This window comes from Pelodiscus sinensis, chromosome 18 (genome assembly GCF_052426305.1).
Source record: "Pelodiscus sinensis isolate ZL-2025 chromosome 18, ASM5242630v1, whole genome shotgun sequence".
NCBI lineage: Eukaryota > Metazoa > Chordata > Testudines > Trionychidae > Pelodiscus > Pelodiscus sinensis.
The window spans coordinates 32345209-32367717 of NC_143069.1; the positions used below are offsets into that span (position 1 = coordinate 32345209).

Genomic DNA, 22509 nt, shown 5'->3' on the forward strand with positions numbered 1-22509 from the left:
AATGTTTTGGAGCACTGAGGCAAGCCAAGAAGTCTGGCTGAAAGCAACTGTCAGCCTCCTGTAGCCCACTCCACAATGCTAGACATGCCCGACAGACATCGGTTCCAGGCAAGCTTATGGAGCAGCTGTTCTAGGACTTACTTAATAAAGACCTAATGGAAGGGAACTTGATTAGCCTGAGCCACGTGGGTGTCAGACTAACCCGGTAGCTGTTTCGGGTGAGACGGCGGCTGGGGGTGACAAAGGGCGCAGCTCAGACATCTGGGCCCAACACGATAGGACAATTCAAGTTCAGAGAGGCTGTAAAATTGAGCACGGCCCACTTTAAGTGGACTACACGCTGGTTAACATGGGTCACCAAACCTGCCTGTGAACGGGGCCGCACCAGCGTGTGGGGATTGGCAGCAAGCTAGCAGCGGATCGATCCCCGGGGAAACGGTAAAATCGTCCCAGCCACCGTTGAGCGTGGTCAGCAATTTAATGTTGGTCAATACTAAGGAATGCACATAGGAAAAAATAATCCCAACTATGCAATATGATGGGGACTAATTTAGCTACAACTGCTTGAGAGAGATCTTGGAGTCATCACAGAGAGCTGGCTGAAGACGTCCACACAGCGGTAGTCAAACAAGCAAACCGAATGGTGTGAGTCATTAAGGGACGGAGAATAAGACAGAGATTAGCTTATGGCCTCTATATGAAACCATGGGATGCCCATAGCTTGAATACTGTGTACCAGTGGCGGCTATAGGGCAGGGTGAGTGGGGCGGCCGCACCGGGCCCCGTGCTTCAAGAAGCCCCACGCATGCACCGTGTCAAAGGGGGGGCCCCGCAAAATTGTGCTGCCCTGAGCCCCGCAAAATCCTCATCTGCCCCTGCTGGGTACAGATGTAGTGGCCTCATCTCAAAAAAGATCGCTCGGCATTGGAAAAGGTTCCGAAAAGGGCAACAAAGGTGATGTTGGGTTTGGAACGAGTCCCATGGCATGAGCGATCAAACAGACTGGGCCTTTCCCACTCGGAAATGAGGCTAAGGGGGGAGGTAGGATCGAGGTCTATTCAATCATGACAGGTATGGAGAAAGTGTCTCAGGAAAAGTGATTGACTTGCTCCCATACCACAAGAACTAGGGGTCACCACGTGAAGTGAATAGGCAGCAGGTTTCAAACAAACCAAAGGACGTTTTCCTCATGCAGCGCGCAGCCAACCTGTGGAACTCCTCGCCAGAGGATGTGGTGAAAACCATGACTTGAACAGAGTTAAAAAAAAGAGCTAGATAGATTCATGGAAGACAGGCTGGGCAGGAATGGTGTCCCCAGCCTCTGACAGAGGCTAGGAACGGGTGACAGGGAGGGATCACTAGTTGATTCCCTGTTTCTGTTCACTCCCTCTGGGGCGCCTGGCATTGGTCGCTGTGGGCAGACAGGACACTGGGCTGAATGGACCTTTGGTCTGATCCAGTCTGGCTGTTCTGATGCTTTTATGACGCAGGCTGGGTGTGTGGGGATTAAACCAGCTTGTGTTTTCACACAGCTAGGGCTGGGCCAGACCTGAGAACGCCGGCCGCACGTACAGACTAGGGGTTGCCCTGTGGGGCAGCCCAGACTCGGGGAAGGATTTGGGGTTGTGGTGGGCACCCCACTGAGGCCGAAGGGCTAATGGGATTCTGAGACAAAGCCACAAGGGATCCTCGGGGCGGGGTGGGGGAGAGGCCGTTTGGCCTCTGGATCCGGAGTGCGCAAGCCAGGAGCGTTTCGCTGGGTGGAGATGGTTTGGGGGGGACGCGCTCCCCGGCGCTGGCTCCCGACGTGGGGCACCGATATTCCACACCAGGCTCCACTGTGGCCCTGAGGTTGGCGGACCCCACTCCCACGACCGGAGCAGGGTTTTCACAGTGCGGGGTGCTGAGCCAGCAAGGGTCCTGGTGGAGTCTCCAGCTGCAGCTCCGGGGAAGTCTGGCTCTGCCGGCTGCCTCCAAGGGGAGCCCCGGGGGAAGAGCTGCGGCCGGGAGGCCAGATAAAAGGCCGCGATTCTCAAGTGCAGCCGGGTGGGAATGGGGCCCTTGCTGACGGGCTGCGGGAGCTAGGGACCTAGAGGGGTCTGAGTTCCCCCCTCCTGCCCTGCTGGCAGCTGCGCTTACTGATTACAGTTGTTGCAGCTACCGCAGTTCAACGGCTTGTGTTAAGCAATCAAACTTCAGAACCTTTCAATGCAAAGGCCCCCCTGCTCTAACTGCTAGGTCCCACTCCCCTCTCAGAGCCCAGGATAGAACCCAGGAGTCCTCCTCCCCTCCCAGCACCCCTGGGAGAAGTGTCTGTTGTAAGTCTTTGGCGCCTCCGTCAGGGCCTCTGACCACACCAAGCCAGCTCCATTCTTCTATCTCCCCAGCTCACCCCAGCTGGGCGTCCCAGGCGCCCTGTCCTCAGCCCACGGCCAAGCCACGGCGGGTGGATCCCGTTGGCAGCCCGTGGCCGAGCTCCGTTAGCCAGACGTCCCGCCCCGCAGCGGGGAGAGGTCGGCCTCGATCCCGATCCACTCGGGCAGGAAGGCGGCTTCCGGCTTGAAGAGCTGGAGGAAGGGGGAATCGGGGAGGGTGTAGTTGGCCAAGTAGATGGTCTCCCCCCCGGCCAGGTAGGCGGCCCAGATGCCGAAGGTCCCGATGGTCATGATCGTGTGGTTGCAATGGGCCAAGAGAGTGAAATCCCTCCCCGGCGACGACTCCTTCCCGTCCCCCGAGAAATACACGTCCCCCCGCGAGGCGTCAATGTTCTCCCGGCACCAGTCCATCCCGTTGCTGGTCACCACGAAGACCGGCTCCTGGTACCTGGCCCGGAAGTAGCCCATGGCCTTGTCCAGGTAGGCCTTGTCCGCCACCACGCCTTTCCAATGCTGGGCCATCACCTGGACGTAGTCCCCCCTCCGGACGTGGACCCCCACGTAGGTCACGTTCCGGCGCTGCCCACGCAGCCCGGCCAGGTACCGGTTGGCCTCCTCCCTGACGTGGTCGTGGAAGGAGAATTCCTGGCAGATCTCCTGCTGGAGGTGGTGGTAGAAGGTCCAGGAGCAGGGGTAGCCCGTGAGCCGGACGTATTTCCCCTCGATGTGCCTGTACTCCTCCGACATCCAGTCGTGGAGCCCGTAATTCCTCCAGGGGATGAGCCAGACCTGGTATCTGGAGAGCACGGGCAGGGTGATGCGGAAGAGCGGGGCCAGCTGCTGGTGCATCTCCGGCGGGATGTAGGCCTGGCGCCCGTTCATCTTGGCCAGGGCGTAGAGGGTGGCGTATTCCCCCATCTGGTTCCCCAGGCGCCCTGCGGAGTTCACGGTCCACATGCTCGGATCCGTGGCGAGCATTGTGGCGGGGGGGCCCTCTGTGGCGTTCAGGAAGGGGAGCATCCACTTCATGGTGGGGAACCAGCCACTTTGGTGGTAAAGGATTACCAGGACCACGAGGGCCACCAGGAAGAGGCAGACCCGGGAGAGCAAGCGGGAGGAGGCCCAGGCGACCGGGGTCATCATGGCTCTCAGCGGTGCTGAGAGGAGGCTCCGGCCGGGGAGAGACGGGGCGGGGCGGGGGGGGGTGACTAGAAAGGGAAGGGGCAGAGAGGAACGGGGTGTGGTTAGAGAACGGGGGGAGGGGAATGGAGGCAGAAGAGAGAAGGAAGTGGCCGACTGTTGGGCACTGGACCCTTCCGGCCCCCGCCCCCTCCTCCTCCACCCCGCCTGTGTTGCCCGGGCCAGGTTGCTGGCGGCGTGCGAGCGAGCCGCCCTGCAGGGGAGACATCCGACCGCAGTGACCGCCTGGGCGGAGCAAAGCAGGGGGACGTGTCAGACAAGGGTGCGTGGGGGGGGCTGGGCGTTCACCCCATTTGCTGGGGGGGAGGCTCTTGCTGCTTTTTACGCCCAGTGCAGTGCAGACAGGGGATTCCCAGCCCCCCTCCGGGCACCCAGCGCTCAGGCCCGGAACCGCCCAAGCCCGCGGCCCGGCTCCAACGCCAGGCCAGCGGGCTCCATCCCCTGGGCCAGGGGCTCCGGGGCGAGTCCGTCGGGGGAGGGTCTGCCAAGGCCCCCGCAAAGGAGGGGCCCAAAGACTTCGGTTTGGTGCCACCTCACAGACGGGGCATCGGGTCCTGGCCAGTCCAGTGTCCCAGAGTCGCTAGTACCGCTCTCGGGCCGGCCAGCAGGGGGCGCTGGGCTGCAGGGGGGTTGGGAGGGGCGCAGTGGGGGGAGATGCGGGGCGAGCAGATGGGGGAATGCAAGGGGTGGGAGGAGCGCGGCGGGGGGAGTTGTGGGGCTGGCAGTGAGGGGGGGAACGAGGCGTGAAGGGCGCAGGGGGGTTGCGGGGTTGGCAGTGAGGGCGTGGTGGGGGAGGATGCGGGACTAGCGGGAAGAGGGGGAGGGGGGCTGGCAGAGAGGGCGCGGCGGGGGGGATGCGGGACGAGGCGGGGGGGGGGGAGAATCGCGGGGGGGGGGGGTGCTGTCCGTGAGGGGCGGCAGAGAGGATGCGGGACACGCGGGCGGGGTGGTAACGCGGGAGCGGGGAGGTGCTGGCCTTGAGGGCGTGGCGAGGAGGATGCGGGACGAGCGGGGGGGGGGGGGGGAAATGCGGGGCGGGGGTGCTGTCCGTGAGGGCGTGGCGAGGAGGATGCGGGACGAGCGGGGGGGGGGCTGTCCGTGAGGGCGTGGCGAGGAGGATGCGGGACGAGCCGGGGGGGGGGGTGCTGTCCGTGAGCGCGTGGCGAGGAGGATGCGGGGACGGGGGGGGGGGCGGGAGGAGGGGGGAATGCGGGGGGGGGGGGTGCTGTCCGTGAGGGCGTGGCGAGGAGGATGCGGGACGAGCGGGAGGGGGGAACGCGGGGGGGGGGTGCTGTCCGTGAGGGCGTGGCGAGGAGGATGCGGGACGAGCGGGGGGGGGGGTGCTGTCCGTGAGGGCGTGGCGAGGAGGATGCGGGACGGGCGGGGGGGGGGGGGTGCTGTCCGTGAGGGCGTGGCGAGGAGGATGCGGGACGAGCGGGGGGCTGCAGGGGCGGGGGGGGGGGGCCCGGGCCGGCTGTAAGGGGCGCCCCTCCCTTTGGCTCGCAGCCAGGACTTGGGTCAATATTTGCCGAGCTGGGCTGCGGGCCGGGCAGGGCGCGGGCGGCGAGGTGGGGGGGGGGGGGAGGAGCTCACACCTCCCCCCTCCGCCCCTGCGGGCCCCGCCTTGGCCCCCCCTGCAAGTCCCCGCCCCAACCCCGGGGGTCCCTCCGACCCCCCCCACCCACCGCTTGGAGCCCCTCCCCCCGGGATCCCCTGGGGCTCCCCCGCAGCCCCTCCGGGTCCCGGCGCCCCCTCCCCCGCAGTCCCACCCTGGGTGCCCGCGGCCCTGCCCCTGCCCCGGCCCCCCCCGGAGCTGGGACTTTCTTTCACTTTCGATCCCTTGCGCGCTGGTGCGGGCGGCCCGGGCTGGCAGCGGGACGCGGCGGCGCTTCGGGGGGTCTGAGCCGGGCCCCCGCACGACCCCCGCGGAGGTGAGGGGGCGACACAGGCCGAGGGGGGAGCGGCCCCCCCCGGGCACAGCCGGGGGCTCCGCGCGGGTGGCCCACGTGCGTCCCATGCCCGGGGATGGGGACTTGGCACCGATCCTGCGCCAATCGCCGCCCCAATGCCCTGCCCATCCCGGGTCCCCCCCCCCCGCCCCCCCCCCGCAGCTCTGCCCCCCCCCCCCCGCAGCCCCCGCACGCCGGGTCTCACCGCTGCCCTTTCTCGTACCTAGCTCCCCTCCCGGAGTGCGCCCTCCAGCATGCGGGTCGCCCACCCCCCAACGAGGAGATGACTGGGCGCCCTGCACCCCCAAAGGCCCCACCCCCACCCAGAGCTGCCGTGGTGAGTGGGGGGCAGGGGGCCTTAGAGCCAGGGCTAGAGCAAGGTTGGTTACTTGGTTTGGGAGGGGCTGGGGGGCTGGGCTGGTAGAGGGAGGCCAGGGGGCAAGAACTGGGGGGGAGGGGAGGAGGCTGGGCTGACTGGGGGGATTGGGGCTGGGGGGGGAAGAGCTGGGGGTCAGGGGCTGGGCTGACTGGGGGAATTGGGGCTGGTGGGGGGGAAGAGCTGGGGGTCAGGGGCTGAGCTGGGGAGGGGCTGGGGGGGAAGAGCTGGGGGTGGGGCTGGTGGGGGGGAAGAGCTGGGGGTCAGGGGCTGGGCTGACTGGGGGAATTGGGGCTGGTGGGGGGGAAGAGCTGGGGGTCAGGGGCTGGGCTGAGTGGGGGAATTGGGGCTGGTGGGGGGGAAGAGCTGGGGGTCAGGGGCTGGGCTGAGTGGGGGAATTGGGGCTGGTGGGGGGGAAGAGCTGGGGGTCAGGGGCTGGGCTGAGTGGGGGAATTGGGGCTGGTGGGGGGAAGAGCTGGGGGTCAGGGGCTGGGCTGACTGGGGGAATTGGGGCTGGTGGGGGGGAAGAGCTGGGGGTCAGGGGCTGGGCTGAGCGGGGGAATTGGGGCCGGTGGGGGGGAAGAGCTGGGGGTCAGGGGCTGGGCTAAGTGAGGGAATTGGGGCTGGTGGGGGGGGCTGGGGGTGGGGGTCAGAGGCTGGCTGGGGGGGAAGAGCTGGGGGCAGGGCTGGGCTGGGGGGATTGGGGCTGGTGGGGGGGAAGAGCTGGGGGTCAGGGGCTGAGCTGAGCGGGGGAATTGGGGCCGGTGGGGGGGGAAGAGCTGGGGGTCAGGGGCTGGGCTGAGTGGGGGAATTGGGGCTGGTGGGGGGGGCTGGAGGGGGCTGGGGCTGGTGGGGGTGGGGGGGGCAGGGCTGGGGGGAGGGGCTGGTGGGGGGGGGCAGGGGCTGGGCTGAGTGGGGGAATTGGGGCTGGTGGGGGGCTGGACTGGGCTGGGGGGGACAGGCTGGGGGGGCAGGGCTGACTGGGGGGATTGGGGCTGGTGGGGGGGGCTGGGGGCAGGGGCTGGCTGGGGGGGACGGTGGGGGGGGAGCTGGGGGCAGGGCTGGGGGGGGAATTGGGGCTGGTGGGGGGCTGGGGTCAGGGGCTGGGCTAAGTGAGGGAATTGGGGCTGGTGGGGGGGGAAGAGCTGGGGTCAGGGGCTGGGCTAAGTGAGGGAATTGGGGCTGGTGGGGGGGGAAGAGCTGGGAGTCAGGGGCTGGGCTGAGTGGGGGAATTGGGGCTGGTGGGGGGCTAGACCAGCAGGGGAGGCCCGGGGGCTGGACTGACAAGGGGGGCAGGGCTGGCAAAGGGAACCGGGGGGGGGGAACTTCTATACTCACCTCTGCCCCCCCAGGTCCTCCTGGTGCTGCTGCTCGCCCTGCTGCACCCAGCCCCCGGCTGCGTCTTCCCCCACAGCCCTGTGACCAGCACCTTCGCCGCGGCCATCAGTGAGCTGGTGAGCGACCCCCGCCCGCGTCCCTGCCCCTCCCCCGCTAGCCTGGCGCTGCCCTGCCTCACCCCCCACCTCCGTCTCGCCCCCAGAGAGAGCACCTGCTCCTGGATTATTCCGTCCTGATGCCTGCGAACCTGGAACCGGTGAGAGACGGGGGTTCTGCCCCCCCCCCCAGCCCCTCCCCCGTCGCTGACGCTGCCCCCAGCCCCTGACCCCCGTGTCTCCCCAGGACGCCCGGTGCACCGAGCTGTGGATGGTCCATTTCCTGGCTGCAGAGCTGGGGCGCATGGGGGGCGTGGCGGGCGCGGCCCTGCAGCCCCTGCTGGCCGAGGTGGCCAGAGAGACCCACTTCATCAAGAACTGCGCCATCTCTGTAAGCGCGGGGGCGGGGCCTGTCTCGTGGGGGGGTCAGTCCCCTGTGGGACTGGGGCTTGGGGGCAGGGTCTGTTCCCTTGGGGGGCGGGGCAGGCTGGGGCCTGGCCCTCTGGGGGCGGGGCCTGTCGCCCCTCCAGGGGGCTGGCTCCCCCAGGGCAGGGACTGGCTAGCTCAGGGGTCCGGGGGCGGGGAATGGGCCCTGGCCCCCCAGGTGTGGCCCAGGGGGATATTGCACAGAGGGGCCAGGTTCTGGGCCCCTCCCCTGCAGAGCAGTGACACCCCCTGGCCCCCCTGGCCCCCAGGACCCCGAGAGCTGCGTGGGGCTGGAACAGGCCAACGTGTCGCGGATGCTGAGCACCCTGAATGGCCACATGGAGGAGCTGAAGAGCAAATTTCAGCTGGAGCAGGACTTCAGCAACTGCAGCCGCATCCGCTGCCAGCCAGGTACCCCCGGCCCCCGGAGACCCCCCTCCGGTCCCTGACCCCCCAGCCCCCTGAACGCCCGGACCCCGGACCCATGAGCCCCTGGCTTCCCAAGACACCCAACTCCCTGCCCCCGGAGACCCCCCTCCGGTCCCTGGCCCCCCAGCCCCCTGAACGCCCGGACCCCGGACCCATGAGCCCCTGGCTTCCCAAGACACCCAGCTCCCTGCCCTCTGAGTCCCCCCCTCCGGTCCCTGGCCCCCCAGCCCCCTGAACGCCCAGACCCCCAGCCTCCTGAGCCCCTGGCTTCCCAAGACACCCAACTCCCTGCCCTCTGAGTCCCCCCTCCGGTCCCTGGCCCCCCAGCCCCCTGAACGCCCAGACCCCCAGCCTCCTGAGCCCCTGGCTTCCCAAGACACCCAACTCCCTGCCCTCTGAGTCCCCCCCTCCGGTCCCTGGCCCCCCAGCCCCCTGAACGCCCGGACCCCGGACCCATGAGCCCCTGGCTTCCCAAGACACCCAGCTCCCTGCCCTCTGAGTCCCCCCCTCCGGTCCCTGGCCCCCCAGCCCCCTGAACGCCCAGACCCCCAGCCTCCTGAGCCCCTGGCTTCCCAAGACACCCAACTCCCTGCCCCCTGAGTCCCCCCTCCATTCCCTGGCTTCCCCGAGCTCCCTGCACCCCCAGCTCCCTAACCCTCCAGCCCCCTGAGCCCCCAGCCTCCCGAGCCCCCCAACTCCCTGAGCCTCCAGCCCCCTGAACCACTGGCTCCCTTGAGCCCCTTGCCACCAACCTCCCCATAATCCTCTGTTCCCCCTCAGCCTCCCTGACCTCCCCCTGCTGTCCCCGGCCCTCATTGCTGCCAGCCTGGTCACGCCGGGTATGTCTACACTACCACCCTCGTTCGAAGTAGGGAGGTAGTGTTTTCATACCCCCTTCCCTCCCCTCCCCACCCCCCACAGGAGCTACATTTGCTGGCAGCCCGGCACCTCTTCCGAACCCCCTCCCCCCGGCCGCTCTCCCCCCCCCCCCCCCGCCCCAATCCCCCCTCCCCCCTCTCCCTACGCTCTCTGTGTCCCAGCAGGCCCGGCTCTCCCGCAGCCCAGCCTCTCCAGCCAGAAGCAGACAGGGACCCAGGCGTCCGGGGCCAGCTCCCTGCACCGGAGCCACTTGCTGGCCCTGCTGGGGCCCCTCGTGGGGTACCTGGCCTTCGTCAGCCTGTGGCACTGGCAGAGGCGGCTCCGCAGCCAGGTAGGGGCAGGAGCTGGGGGGGGGGGGCCTATCCCAGGCTCCTGAAGCTGAGTCTTCCCTCTCCCCCCAGGGGACCCAGGAGGCTGAGCAGGCAGACACCTGAACGAGCCGGTCAGAGGAGTGGATAGGAAGATGGATCAGGTATAACCCTCCCCCCCCCCCCGACACGTGGGGTGTGGGCCCTGGGGGGGGGGGCAGTCTCAGGAAAGGCGGGACTAGTGTTTAGAGCAGAGGGCTGGGAGCCGGGACGCCTGGGTTCTCTCCCTGGCTGTAGGAGGGGAGTGGGGCCTAGTGGTTAAAGCAGGAGGGGCTGGGAGCCGGGATGCCTGGGTTCTCTCCCTGGCTGTAGGAGGGGAGTGGGGCCTAGTGGTTAAAGCAGGAGGGGCTGGGAGCCGGGACGCCTGGGTTCTCTCCTGGGCTCTGGGGTGGGGGTGGGGAGCTGGGATGCCCGGGTTCCATTTCTCTCTGCTCCGTTTCCTTCCACAGCCTCCATCGGTCCTGCTGCTACGGATCCCAGGGCGTGGGCGGCCAGCGCCGGTGCGGGCCGGGGCCAGAGGCTGCTTTCACACCTCCCTGCCGCGGGCCGAGCGGCGGGTGGAGCCTCCCACCCTGCCCAGCGGGCTGAGGCCTGTGGCTGGACTCCCGCGGGGCGCGGTGCCGGCGCCTGCCCCCAGGAGTCGCTGTGCCGGTGCCGGGCGTGGACCGTGGCCGGCCTGGCGTGGACTGCAGGGCCAGCGTCTGCCCAGCCCAGCCCCACGGCTCCCATGGCCGGCCCGGGAAAGGCGGGGCGGCGTGTTTTGTGGAGACAGAAGAGACAGCAGCCCTTCCTGGGACACCCAGCATGTGGCTGGAAACAAATGGATTTTCCTGCGGGCCAGGAGGCCGGGGCTGGGGATCGGAGGGCTTCGCGTCCGGGTGGGGCCTGTCCTGGTTTGACTCTGGGGGGGGGGGGGGGGGAGAATACTGTGGCCGAGTGGGAAAGATTCATCATATTTTGTATGAATACTGTGTGTGCCTCAGTTTCCCCATGCGCGGCATGGTCACTGGCGGGGGTGCTCCCTGCTGGCTGCCCGGACCCAGATGTGACCCGGGTTCTACCCAGCACCCGCCCAGCAGATGAGCGCTCGCGGAGTGGGACCATCTGGGAGACAGAGGGCTAGGAAGTGGGGGACTGCTGAGGGGGGCTGGGCACTGGCGGGTCAGGGGGATGCTGGCTCCCAGGGGTCAGGGGGTGCTGGCACTAAGGGGTCGGGCTGCTGGCTCCCAGGGGTCAGCGGGATGACACTAAGGGGTCAGCGGGATGACACTAAGGGGTCAGGGGGATGGCACTAAGGGTGCTGGCACTAAGGGGGCGGGAGGACGGCACTAAGGGGTCGGGGTGCTGACCAAGTCAGAGCCAGGAGCTGGGGGGCTCTTGCGGGGGGCTCTGAGCCTGACCCGGGGCGGGCGGGGGAGGTCTGCTGGCTCTGAGCATTGGTCCAGGTGGGCAGGGGAGCTGAGAGGCTCACCCCAGAAGGGGGGGGGGGCTGCAGGGACCAGGCCAGAGCCCTGGACCTGTGGCTGCCCCTCTGGGATGCTACAGGGACCCCACCCAGGCTGCAGTGGGCCCCACCAATTGGACTGGGGGGGGTTTCTGGTGCCCCTTTGGGCCAGGTTAGGGGTCCCACACAGGAGCCTTCCCCTGTGCTGTGGGGCTGGTCAGGGGAGCCCTGGTTATGGGGCTGGGGATTCTTGCCCCCAAATAGCCCCCTGAAATTTCTCCTGGCCAAGTGGTGTTGGAAAGAGCTGGGAGGGGGAGGGGGAGGGGGGAGCCAGGACTCCTGGGTTCTCTCCCCAGCCCTGGGAGGGCAGTGGGGGCTGGTGGTTAGAGCCTGGGGGGAGGAGGGAGCCAGGACTCCTGGGTTCTCTCCCCAGCCCTGGGAGGGCAGTGGGGGCTGGTGGTTAGAGCCTGGGGAGAGGGGGGAGCCAGGACTCCTGGGTTCTCTCCCCAGCCCTGGGAGGGCAGTGGGGGCTGGTGGTTAGAGCCTGGGGGGAGGGGGGAGCCAGGACTCCTGGGTTCTCTCCCCAGCCCTGGGAGGGCAGTGGGGGCTGGTGGTTAGAGCCGGGGGGGAGGGGGGAGCCAGGACTCCTGGGTTCTATTTACAGCAGCAACAACAAAAAAGCCTCCCACGCCTTCATGCCCCCCAGTCCCATGACTGACCCCCCTTCTCTGCAGCCACCTCCCCATCACCCCGCCCCTCCCCTTAATCCTGTTACCCCCCCCCCCCTTGCTCCCAAGTCCGATGATTAAACCCTGGCGAGGGGGGGGGCACCGTCTGGCTCCCCCAGCCCCCCCCCCCATTCATTCCCTCTCCCTCCCGCTAATCCCCCGTGCGGACTTGTTCCTTGGCCGCTTGACGTGGCTGCCTGACGGGGGCCACTAAGCCCCTGGGGGGGGCGGAGGGGAGCCGGACACCCCCGGCCTCCGCTGGCACCAGTTCCCCCAGCGCCTCCGGACCAGACGGACGCCGGCCCCGGGTAAGGCCCGTTCGGGGGCAGGAGGGTGCCAGGTGGGGGGGGCATTGGGGGTGGGAGGGGGGTCAGTCCTGTCCAAATCCACACACAGCGCTGCAGGGACCTGGTGCACTGCTAGGCCCATAGGGCATGTCCGTGGGCCCGGGCCCGGGCTCCTGGGCTCTCTCCTCTGGGAAGGGAGCGGGGGCTAGTGGTTAGAGCTCAGCGCCAGGGCTCCTGGGTTCTCTCCCTGGTTTTGAGAGGGGAGCGGGGGCTAGTGGTTAGAGCTCAGCGCCAGGGCTCCTGGGTTCTCTCCCTGGTTTTGAGAGGGGAGTGGGGGCTAGTGGTTAGAGCTCAGTGCCAGGGCTCCTGGGTTCTCTCCCTGGTTTTGAGAGGGGAGCGGGGGCTAGTGGTTAGAGCTCAGCGCCAGGGCTCCTGGGTTCTCTCCCTGGTTTTGAGAGGGGAGCGGGGGCTAGTGGTTAGAGCTCAGAGCCAGGGCTCCTGGGTTCTCTCCCTGGTTTTGAGAGGGGAGCGGGGGCTAGTGGTTAGAGCTCAGCGCCAGGGCTCCTGGGTTCTCTCCCTGGTTTTGAGAGGGGAGCGGGGGCTAGTGGTTAGAGGGGGCAGATCTCTCCTCGTCCAGCAGGGTGCAACAATGCACAGAAGGGGACCTACCGCAGGTGCTTTCTCCTCTGGGGGCGCCGGCTCTCCCCAGGGTAGGGCCTGGCCGGATCAGGGGGGCAGGGAATGGGGCAGGGGCCTGTCCCCTCTAGGGGGCAGCACATTCCCATTCTACTAAGATCTCTTTTCCTTTCTCCTGTCCCCTTGTGACCACCCCTGGCCCGGACACTCTCCCGGGCGGATTATGCACCGGCCGGCTCCCGGACGGTTATTTTATTGTGAAGATGATTTAATGCCGCACAAAAGGAATTGAAAAATCCTCCGTGTTAATATGGATTAACTGCGGAGGCGGGGGGAGGGGGGGGGGGGCCAGCTGCCGGCCAGGCCAGACGGAAACTTAGCACACACTGGGAAAAGTTCTGCGCAAAATCCCCCCTTTCCTCCTGATAGGCCCAGGACTCCTGGGTCCCAGCCCTGGGTCCGGGATGGGGGCGAGGGGAGCCAGGACACCTGGGTCCTTCCTTTGGCTGGCTCCTGGACTCCCTGTGTCCCACTGGGACTCAGTTTCCCCACCTCTATAATCACCAGACTGTGGCGTGGACGCTGTTTGGAGCAGGGCTGGGCGAGGAGGCGCTGTAGTGGGGCTTTGACACATGGACGCCTATCGCTGCTGCAGGGCAGGAGGGGACTGTGGGGTAGGAGGCCCCATTCCCCACCCCCCCTGAGCCAGCCAGGCCTTGGGGCCAGATGGGAGCCCACGGACAGGCCTTGGACTCCCTGGAGGGGGGAAGGCGAAGATGGGGAAGCAGGCGCTGTCCCCCGGCTCAGGCCAGGAACCCAGGTGTCCTGGTGACCCCCAGCCTGGGGCTGCCCCGCGGGTGCCACTGCAGCCCCCAGGAAGGGGGTCAGGGCCGTCTGAGTGGAGCTCGGTGCGGGGGAGGAGTCGGGGGGGCAGGACTTCTGGGTTCTCTCCCTGGCTCAGGGTTCGCTCGCCGCCCCCACAGACGGGGCCTGGGACCCCCCCAGCCATGACCAACCAGGTGGAGCTGGCCATGGGGGATGGGCCCCACCTCAGCCTGGACTCGCTGCCCAAGCCCTGCCTAGAGAAACGCTGCCGCTGGCTCACCCACAACCTGCTGCTGACGCTCACCATCCTGGGTAGGTGGGGCAGGGCCCAGCAGGGGGTTCTGGGCTGCAGGGGGGCTGGCAGGGGGTGCTGGGCTGCAGGGGGGGCTGGCAGGGGGCGCTGGGCTTTCAGGGGAGTGGGGGCCCGGCAGGGGGTGCTGGGCTTTTGGGAGAATGGGGGCCCAGCAGGGGGCGCTGGGCTTCGGGGGGAGGGGCGAGGGCCCGGCAGGGGTCGCTGGGCTTTGGGGGGGCCGGCTGGGGGCGCTGGGCTTCGGGGGGAGGGGCGAGGGCCCAGCAGGGGTCGTTGGGCTTTGGGGGGGCCGGCTGGGGGCGCTGGGCTTCGGGGGGAGGGGCGAGGGCCCGGCAGGGGGTGCTGGGCTGCAGGGAGCGGGGCTGAGAGGGTGGAGGCTCCTAGCTGACCCCCAGGTCCCGCCCCAAGGTGTGTCCCTCGCTGCCCCCCTGTGGCAGAGGCCATGCCCCGGCAGGTGGGGGGACTTTCCACGCTGGGTGATGGGGGTTACCAGCCAGAAAGCCGAGGTGCTAGGGGGCATCTCCCCATCCCCCACCCCCTCCCTCCTTTCCCCACATCTGCCCACCCTCGTGGCCTCTCTGTAATTAGTTGCCAGCAGGTGACCAATGGGGGGAGCAGCAGATGTGCCCCCCCTTGCCTGCTCCTCCCCCCAGCCAGGCCAGGGCAGGGGCAGGGCTGGCATGTGATTAACGTCTCCTTGTGTCTTTTACGTCACTACCCGGGAAGAAGAAAATTAAACATGGGCTAATCCCCCCTCCCACGTGGCCACCTCCCCCCAAGTGCGCGGGTTGACATGTGGGCTCATTCTGAGCCCCATGAGGTGCTATGGGGCCCTGTGCTGCAGGGGGAGGGATGGAGGTTCAGTAGGGGGCGTGCTCCCTGGCTGGGCACCAACGGCCCAGCCACTGCACCCCACCCCAGAGACAGCCGCATCTCTGGGCCGGGCAATGGGTCCCTCTATGCCCCGCCACTGTGCCCCACCCCAGACCCAGCCGCATCTCTGGGCCGGGCAATGGGTCCCTCTATGCCCCGCCATTGTGCCCCACCCCAGACCCAGCCGCATCTCTGTGCCGGGCTAGGTCTCCCCAGATACCTGGCCACCCCACCCTCCTGAGGCCGCATTTCCCTGCTGGGGGTCCGACTGGGGTGGTGCTGAGTCCCTCCCTGCCCCTCTCCTGGTGTCTAGGGGTGATTCTGGGCGTGGTGCTCGGTGCCCTGCTGCGGCTGCTCGCCCCGCTGGACGGAGACCTGCTTGTGCTCATCTCCTTCCCCGGAGACATCCTGATGCGCATGCTGAAGATGCTCATCTTGCCCCTGGTCATCTCCAGCCTCATCTCAGGTGAGGGGCGGGGGAGGCTGCCCTGTTTGGAGCTGAATCCCAGTGCAGCCCCCGGAAGGCCCAGCTGGGCCCTGAACTCACAGCCCTTGGGAATGGCACAGGCCACGCTGCCCAGCCTAGCCACCGGGGGGCATTGGTCGGAGGCGCTGTCCCTACCTACAAGGGCCCCCCCATGCCCAGCCCCTGCCCCAGAGCGGCCCCCATGTGCCCAGCCCCCACACTGCCCCAGGGTCCCCATGTGCCCAGCCCCCACACTGCCCCAGAGCGGCCTCCATGTGCCCAGCCCCCACACTGCCCCAGGGTCCCCATGTGCCCAGCCCCCACACTGCCCCAGAGCGGCCCCCATGTGCCCAGCCCCCGCACTGCCCCAGAGCGGCCCCCATGTGCCCAGCCCCCGCACTGCCCCAGAGTGGCCCCCATGTGCCCAGCCCCCACACTGCCCCAGGGTCCCCATGTGCCCAGCCCCCACACGGCCCCAGAGCGGCCCCCATGTGCCCAGCCCCCGCACTGCCCCAGGGTCCCCATGTGCCCAGCGCCCGCACTGCCCCAGAGCGGCCCCCATGTGCCCAGCCCCCACACGGCCCCAGAGCGGCCCCCATGTGCCCAGCCCCCACACGGCCCCAGAGCGGCCCCCATGTGCCCAGCCCCCACACTGCCCCAGGGTCCCTATGTGCCCAGCCCCCACACTGCCCCAGAGCGGCCCCCATGTGCCCAGCCCCCACACGGCCCCAGAGCGGCCCCCATGTGCCCAGCCCCCGCACTGCCCCAGAGCGGCCCCCATGTGCCCAGCGCCCACACTGCCCCAGGGTCCCCATGTGCCCAGCCCCCACACTGCCCCAGGGTCCCCATGGGCCCAGCCCCCACACTGCCCCAGGGTCCCCCGCCCCACCCTGCCCCTTGTGTAGCTTTTGCCCTGTGCTCGGGCAGGGCTGGCGGGGCTGGATGCCAGGTCCAGCGGGCACATGGGCACCCGGGCCATGGTGTACTACGTGTCCACCACGGTGCTGGCCGCCATCCTGGGCGTCATCCTGGTGCTGTCCATCCACCCGGGCAACCCCAAGCTGAAGTCGGCCACGGCGGTGGTGGAGGTGACCGACCAGGTGTCGAGCCTGGACGCCTTCCTGGACCTCGTCCGCAACCTCTTCCCCGAGAACTTGGTGCAGGCCTGTTTCCAGCAGGTAGGGGGCGTCCTCCCCCGGCAGGCAGGGAGTGGGGCGGGGGCCAGCAGGGGGGTTGGTTGGCCTGCAGGGAGTGGGGCCTGGCAGGGGGTTGGGCTGCAGGGGGTGGGGACCCTTCAGGGGGTGCTGGGCTACAGGGTGGAGGGGTGGGGTCCCGGCAGGGGAGGTCGGTTGCAGGGGGTGGGGTGGGGGCTCAGCGGAGGGGGGCGTTGGGCTGGAGGGGGTGGGGCGGGGGCCCGGCAGGGGGATTGGTTGGGCTGCAGAGGGCTGGGCAGGGGCTTAGTTGGGGGGGGCTGCAGGGGGCGGGGGGGACTCAGTGGGGGTTGGATTGCAGGGGGCGGGGGCATGGCCGGGGGGTTGGTTGGCTTGCAGGGGGTGGGGGCCTGGCAGGGGGGTTGGTTGGGCTGCAGGGGGTGGGGCGGGGGCCCGGCAGGGGGGGGTTGGCTGCAGGGGGCGGGGGCCCAGCAGGGGGGGGTTGGCTGCAGGGGCGGGGCGGGGGCCCGGCAGGGGGCGCTCTCCCCCTCAGTCCGTACCGACCCCGGTTCCCCTCCCAGGTCCAGACGGTGTCCCAGAAGGTCCCTGTCGCGCCCCACGTTGTGCGGCAGGAAAACATCAGCCGGCTGCTCCCGGGGAACCTGTCCCTGCTCAACGCCACCCTCACCGAGATCACCCTGGGGCCCAGCACCGTCACCCAGAAGCGGCTGGAGTTCAAGGCCGGCATGAACGTGCTCGGTGCGTCCTGGGGACGTGCTTGGCCGAGGGCACTGCCGGGGGGAAGTTCGCAGCCGTAGAGCCCCCAGCTGGGGGCACTCCGGGGAAGCGCGCCGTAGCTGAGGGCACTGTTCCGGGGAAGCTCGCCGCAATAGGGCACTGCTGGGAGGGGAAGCCCGCAGCCCCCAATGTCCCTGACAGCCTGCTCCCTCCCCACAGGGCTGATTGGGTTCTTCATTGCCTTCGGGGTGGTCATGGGGCAGATGGGGGAGCAGGCCAAGCCCATGGCCGACTTCTTCAGCATCCTCAACGAGATCATCATGCAGCTGGTGTCCATGATCATGTGGTACGAGGGGGTGGGGGGAAGGGTGGGGGGGTTACATCTCCCCCAGCCCCTCCCCTCACAGATTTCCCCCTCTTCAAAGCCTCCCCCGTGATTCCCCTCTCCCAGTCTCCCACCTGGCCCCATCCTGCCCCCCTCCCAATATTCACCCTTTGGCATCTCCCCCTGGCCCCGCCCCTCACAGTCTCCACCTGACCCCACCCCCTACCATCTCTAGCCCTGCCCCCGAGGGTGTCTGGCTCCTGGGCCCCACCCCTCACGGTCTGGACCCCCAGGTACTCGCCCTTCGGCATCGCCTCGCTGATCTGCGGCAAGCTGGCCGGGCTGCAGGACCTGGAGCTGGTGGCCCGGCAGCTGGGCATGTACATGGTGACGGTGGCGCTGGGGCTGCTGCTGCACGGCGCCCTGGTGCTGCCCCTCATCTTCTTCGGGGTGACGCGCCAGAACCCCTTCGCCTTCTACGCCGGCATCTTCCAGGCCTGGCTCACCGCCCTGGGCACCGCCTCCAGGTGGGCAGGGGCGGGGCTTCGCGGGGGCACCGCCTCCAGGTGGGCAGGGGCGGGGCTTCGCGAGGGCACCGCCTCCAGGTGGGCAGGGGCGGGGCTCCACGGGGGCACCGCCTCCAGGTGGGCAGGGGCGGGGCTCCGCGGGGGCACCGCCTCCAGGTGGGCAGGGGCGGGGCTTCGCGAGGGCACCGCCTCCAGGTGGGCAGGGGCGGGGCTCCACGGGGGCACCGCCTCCAGGTGGGCAGGGGCGGGGCTCCGCGGGGGCACCGCCTCCAGGTGGGCAGGGGCGGGGCTCCACGGGGGCACCACCTCCAGGTGGGCAGGGGCGGGGCTTCGCGGGGGCTCCGCCTCCAGGTGGGCAGGGGCGGGGCTTCACGGGAGCTCCGCCTCCAGGTGGGCAGGGGCGGGGCTTCACGGGGGCTCCGCCTCCAGGTGGGCAGGGGCGGGGCTCTGCGAGGGCACTGCCTCCAGAAGGGAGGGGGGGCAGCTTGGACTGGCACTGGGGGGGGTGAGGGTCTGGGGTCTCCCTGCGTGTCTCGCCAGGGGTATCAGGAGGATCGGGGGCTGGGGGTGTCATCGGGTGTCGGGCCTCCATGGGCTCTGGGAGCCTCATCCCCAGCATGGTGCTGGGGGGAGCCCAAGAGAGCCTGGGGGTGTCAGGGCTCCCAGGCAGAGGGCATGGGGGGCGTCGGCCGCTGTCTACACCCCCCCTCGGTGGGAGTCGCACCCGCAACCCCCACCCCTAGCTGGGTCAGGACTGGCCAAATACCGGCCCACAGGCCAGATCCGGTCCAGCAGCCCTCCCCCCCCCCCCCATCCCCATTCACCTGCACCTCCGCAGCTCCCATTGGCCGCGGCTCGCCGTTCCCGGCCAATGGGAGCAGCCGGAACAGCGATCTGCGGCCAATGGCAGCTGCAGTCCCCGGGACCTGCGGGGGCCCAGCCTGGCAAAGCGCCACCGTTTTGGGGCCCACCCCTGCGCGAGGGATTGGTGCAGGGCCCAGGGAAACTGAGGCACAGCCCAGGGAAACTGAGGCACGGCCCAGGGAAACTGAGGCACACTCCCGGGATCGGCACAGGACAGTAAAACTCACAGGCAATGTAACGAGGTGCCACTTTGTCACGGGGGCTCCAGGGGCGTCTTGCCCCCCAGTGCAGGGCCGAAGGGTGTAGGGGGTGTTGGGGGGCCGAGGGCTGGGGGACCCAGGGGCCGTGTCGGGGCTCCGTGTGCCTCTCCCCCCAGTGCGGGGACGCTGCCCGTGACGTTCCGGTGCCTGGAGGAGAACCTGGGGCTGGACCGGCGCGTGACCCGGCTGGTGCTGCCCATCGGCGCCACCATCAACATGGACGGCACGGCGCTGTACGAGGCCGTGGCGGCCATCTTCATCGCCCAGATGAACAGCATCGCCCTGGACACGGGGCAGATCGCCACCGTCAGGTCAGCTCGGCCCCGCCCCCAGGACCCAGCCCCCCACTCCCTTCCCCCGACCCCCCAGTCCCTCTCCCCAGTGCACAGACCCCCCACTCCCTGCCCCCAGCACCCCCCACTCCCTACCCCCGACCCCCCACTCCCTCCCCCCAGTGCCCGGACCCCCCTCTCCCTTCCCCCAAGCCCCCAGCACCCCCCAACCCCTCCACTCCCTTCCCCCAAGCCCCCAGCACCCCCCAACCCCTCCACTCCCTACCCCCAAACCCAGCCCCCTGCACCCCCCACTCCCCACCCCCCCCCGGCCCCCAACCTCACCCCCGGCCCCCAGACTCCCTACTCCCTACCCCTGCCCCCCCACCTCCAGGACCCCCCACTCCCTACCCTTGGCCCCTAGCCCCCAGAACCCCCCACTCCTCACACCTGGCCTCCTCCAACCCTGGCTCCTCGCTCCCAAACTCCCCACTCCCTGGCCCCCGACCGCCCCAATCCCAGGCCCAGGACTCAGGTGTCCGGCTCCTGACCCCCTCGCCCCCAAGTCCAGCTGATGCCCAGCCTGGGACGGATGGGAGCCGGCGCCTCGGCCCCTGGTGCTGACCCCCGCCCTGCTCTCTGCCCCCAGCCTGACAGCCACCCTGGCCAGCGTGGGCGCGGCCAGCATCCCCAGCGCCGGGCTGGTCACCATGCTGCTCATCCTGACCGCCGTGGGGCTGCCCACCCAGGACATCAGCCTGCTCATCGCCGTCGACTGGCTGCTGTGAGGGCCGGGCGGGGACAGGGGGAGTTTGGGAGGGGGCAGGGAAGAGCCAGGGAGGGGGTAGAAGGGGAGAGGGGGGCCAGGAGGGGAGGGGGCAGGGAGTGGTCACCCCATGTCCCTGCCCCCCAGCGCTGATGCCCCTCCCCCCCCAGGGACCGCCTCCGCACCTCCATCAACGTGGTGGGGGACTCGTTTGGGGCAGGCATCGTCCATTACCTCTCCCGGGCGGAGCTGGCTGCCATCGACGCCCGGGCCGAGGGGCGCCCGCCCGAGCCCCCCAGCCCCAAGCTGCCACTGCCCAACCACCAGGGCCCCCCCGAGGTCACTGAGGCGGGGTACACGGCCCTGCCTGCCGCTGACAGCGAGGAGGAGGAGCAGGTGAGGCTGCCCCGCCGGGAGCTTCCCCGTGACAGTGCCCCGGCGCCGGGAGCTTCCCCGTGACAGTGCCCCGGCGCCGCGAGCTTCCCCGCGACAGTGCCCCGGCGCCGCGAGCTTCCCCGCGACAGTGCCCCGGCGCCGTGAGCTTCCCCGCGACAGTGCCCCGGCGCCGCGAGCTTCCCCGCGACAGTGCCCCGGCGCCGGGAGCTTCCCCGTGACAGTGCCCCGGCGCCGGGAGCTTCCCCGCGACAGTGCCCCGGCGCCGCGAGCTTCCCTGCGACAGTGCCCCGGCGCCGCGAGCTTCCCCGCGACAGTGCCCCGGCGCCGTGAGCTTCCCCGCGACAGTGCCCCGGCGCCGCGAGCTTCCCCGCGACAGTGCCCCGGCGCCGCGAGCTTCCCCGCGACAGTGCCCCGGCTGATTCGCTGCCTGTCCCAGCAGGCGGAGCCGGCGGGGGCAGAGGACGAGGGCGCTGAGGGGTCCCTGGGCAGTGGACAGGAGGAAGAGGAGGCTGCGGAGGAGGAAGAGAAATAACCCATGCCCTCGTCAGAGCCACTGCGACTGGCCGGGGGGGGGGGGGGGGTTTAACTCTCTGCACTCGGTTTGGCCCCAAATCACTGGGTTGGCCCCCCCTTGTGGCCCCTCAGAAGCTCGGTACCCAGGACATGGGGGGTCCCTGTGTACCCAGTCCCCCCCCCCAGCTTCTGCCTGCCCTGCTGAGGGGGTACAATGGGGGGAGCAAGAAGAGGGACAGCTCTAGATTTTCCGCTCCCCCCCCCCGGGGGCCTGGGACCCATCTGGGGGACGGGACCTACATGGGGGGAAGCAAATTCAGGGAGAAATTAGAACTAATTGAACCAACTCCCTGAGCACTCCCCCCGCCCCGCCTGTCCAGCTCTGGTGTCCCCTCGTCTGTCCGGCCTCGGCACAGGAGCTCCCCTGGCCTCGGCTGGCCCCCTTGGCCCAGCACGGGTCGGTCTGTCCTGCACCAAGGGGGCTCTGGCTGCCCCCCCTTCACTGGGCCCCACTCCGCCCCCCGTCCTGTCCGTCTGCTCCCGCAGCCCCCTCCCCGTCGAGCCGGGGTTTCTTTGAGCTGTGGGTCTGGCCTCCAGCACACGCCCAGCTTGAAATTGCTTCATTTGCCCACCCTCCTGGGCCCCCCGGCCCCAGCTGCGCCCCAAAAGGCCTTGTCCCCCTGCCCTTCCCCATTGCGTTCAGCAGAGGTCTGGATATGCCTCCTCCTCCCCTGGGGGGCGGAGTAGGGCCCATGGCCCCGCCCTCATCCACCCCACACAAGCTTGCGGGGGGGCTTTATTTCTAATAAACTACTGGAACCTGCTGACATATTCCGGCTTGGCCCTGATGAGCAGCGGGAGGGGGGGGGAAGGAAGGAATTGGGGGAGGAGCCTCTTCCAAGCTCCACCCACAAAGCAGGCCCTGCCCTTAGACCCCGCCCCCTCACAGCTTGCCCATGGGGGCAGGCTCCCCGCAGGCCCAGGTGGCGGGGTACAGGCTGGGGGTGGGATCAGCCCTGCGGGACTGGCTCCGTCTGAACGCAGGATGCAGGTGGGGGCTTTGCACCCAGGGGTTTTTACAGGAAGGTGCCTGTGCAGAGCTGCCCCTGGGCTTCCCACCCCTGCCCTTGCGCCCAGCTCTGGGGAGGCGCACGTTCTGCTGGGCCAGCTGAAGGAGCTGCAAAGCTGGGGGGGGGGGACGGAGGAGTCGATTCCCCCACCAATCGCACTGGGAGCTGCACATGCAGCTGGCTGGAAGGAGCCGCTGGGGCCAGGGCGCTGGACAGCTGTTGGCAGCTGCTGCAAGTAAGGGGGGGGGGGGGGCTGGTCACATCTCAGTATTGGGCTGAGGCGGCCACAGCCGGGTGGGGGAGGGGAACCCAGGGCCAGGCTGGGGGGTTGTTTTTGTAGGGTCTCCCTCCTTTCCTGACCCATAACAACAGAAGGCCGGGTTGGAGGCACGGGGGGGGGGGGAACCACGTTTATTGAACCTCACAAGTCCCATTGGGTCTAAGAGCAGCTGCAAAGCCAATCCCCAGAGGGGCCTGAGCCCCCCCTTCTGCCTGGGGGGGGGCAGCGCCAGCCCTTCCCTGTGCCAGAAAACCCCAGCCTGTGGGGGGGGGGGCAGGGCCCTAAGTACATGTCCCAGCTCCCCCCATGGGGGCGTAGAGAGTGGGGGGAGGCTGAGAGCTGG

The 22509-nt window shown here is 69.1% G+C and overlaps 3 protein-coding genes across 4 annotated transcripts; 2 read left to right on the plus strand and 1 right to left on the minus strand.

The window, feature by feature from the left end:
- Nucleotides 1-1037: 1037 nt before the first annotated feature.
- LOC142825597 (galactoside alpha-(1,2)-fucosyltransferase 2-like) lies at nt 1038-3558 on the minus strand. Its single transcript, XM_075917509.2, has one exon. The coding sequence runs from the start codon at nt 3516-3518 to the stop codon at nt 2481-2483; it is 1038 nt and encodes a 345-aa protein (XP_075773624.2). The 5' UTR covers nt 3519-3558; the 3' UTR covers nt 1038-2480.
- A 1513-nt stretch (nt 3559-5071) lies between these two features.
- FLT3LG (fms related receptor tyrosine kinase 3 ligand) lies at nt 5072-10368 on the plus strand. 2 transcript variants are annotated; one of them, XM_075917531.2, is made up of 9 exons: nt 5072-5506; nt 5752-5861; nt 7253-7354; nt 7441-7494; nt 7581-7724; nt 8029-8170; nt 9229-9398; nt 9469-9539; nt 9885-10368. In XM_075917531.2, exons 2-8 carry the CDS (start codon nt 5808-5810, stop codon nt 9499-9501), a joined length of 699 nt encoding a protein of 232 aa, XP_075773646.2. In that variant the 5' UTR covers nt 5072-5506; nt 5752-5807; the 3' UTR covers nt 9502-9539; nt 9885-10368. The 2 variants fall into 2 exon arrangements, with proteins under 2 accessions (XP_075773646.2, XP_075773647.2); XM_075917532.2 differs by having other exon boundaries at nt 5121-5506; nt 9232-9398; nt 9885-10362.
- Nucleotides 10369-11995: 1627 nt separating this feature from the next.
- On the plus strand, nt 11996-21621 carry LOC142825607 (excitatory amino acid transporter 2-like). Its single transcript, XM_075917533.2, has 10 exons — nt 11996-13667; nt 14852-15004; nt 15932-16182; nt 16737-16914; nt 17113-17239; nt 17512-17745; nt 18986-19180; nt 19791-19925; nt 20078-20303; nt 20743-21621. Exons 1-10 carry the CDS (start codon nt 13307-13309, stop codon nt 20833-20835), a joined length of 1953 nt encoding a protein of 650 aa, XP_075773648.2. The 5' UTR covers nt 11996-13306; the 3' UTR covers nt 20836-21621.
- The last annotated feature ends 888 nt before the right edge of the window (nt 21622-22509 follow it).

What these genes read in the sequence shown, in the direction of transcription:
- FLT3LG (XM_075917531.2), top strand. Translation starts at nt 5,808, where the DNA reads ATGACTGGGCGCCCTGCACCCCCAAAGGCCCCACCCCCACCCAGAGCT. An exon ending in CCGCATCCGCTGCCAGCCAG is followed by an intron (nt 8,171 to 9,228) that starts GTACCCCCGGCC and finishes TCTGTGTCCCAG; the next exon opens with CAGGCCCGGCTCTCCCGCAG. An exon ending in AGAGGCGGCTCCGCAGCCAG is followed by an intron (nt 9,399 to 9,468) that starts GTAGGGGCAGGA and finishes CTCTCCCCCCAG; the next exon opens with GGGACCCAGGAGGCTGAGCA.
- LOC142825597 (XM_075917509.2), bottom strand. Translation starts at nt 3,518, where the DNA reads ATGATGACCCCGGTCGCCTGGGCCTCCTCCCGCTTGCTCTCCCGGGTC.
- LOC142825607 (XM_075917533.2), top strand. Translation starts at nt 13,307, where the DNA reads ATGGGGAAGCAGGCGCTGTCCCCCGGCTCAGGCCAGGAACCCAGGTGT. An exon ending in CTGGTGTCCATGATCATGTG is followed by an intron (nt 17,240 to 17,511) that starts GTACGAGGGGGT and finishes CTGGACCCCCAG; the next exon opens with GTACTCGCCCTTCGGCATCG. An exon ending in GGGCAGATCGCCACCGTCAG is followed by an intron (nt 19,181 to 19,790) that starts GTCAGCTCGGCC and finishes CTCTGCCCCCAG; the next exon opens with CCTGACAGCCACCCTGGCCA.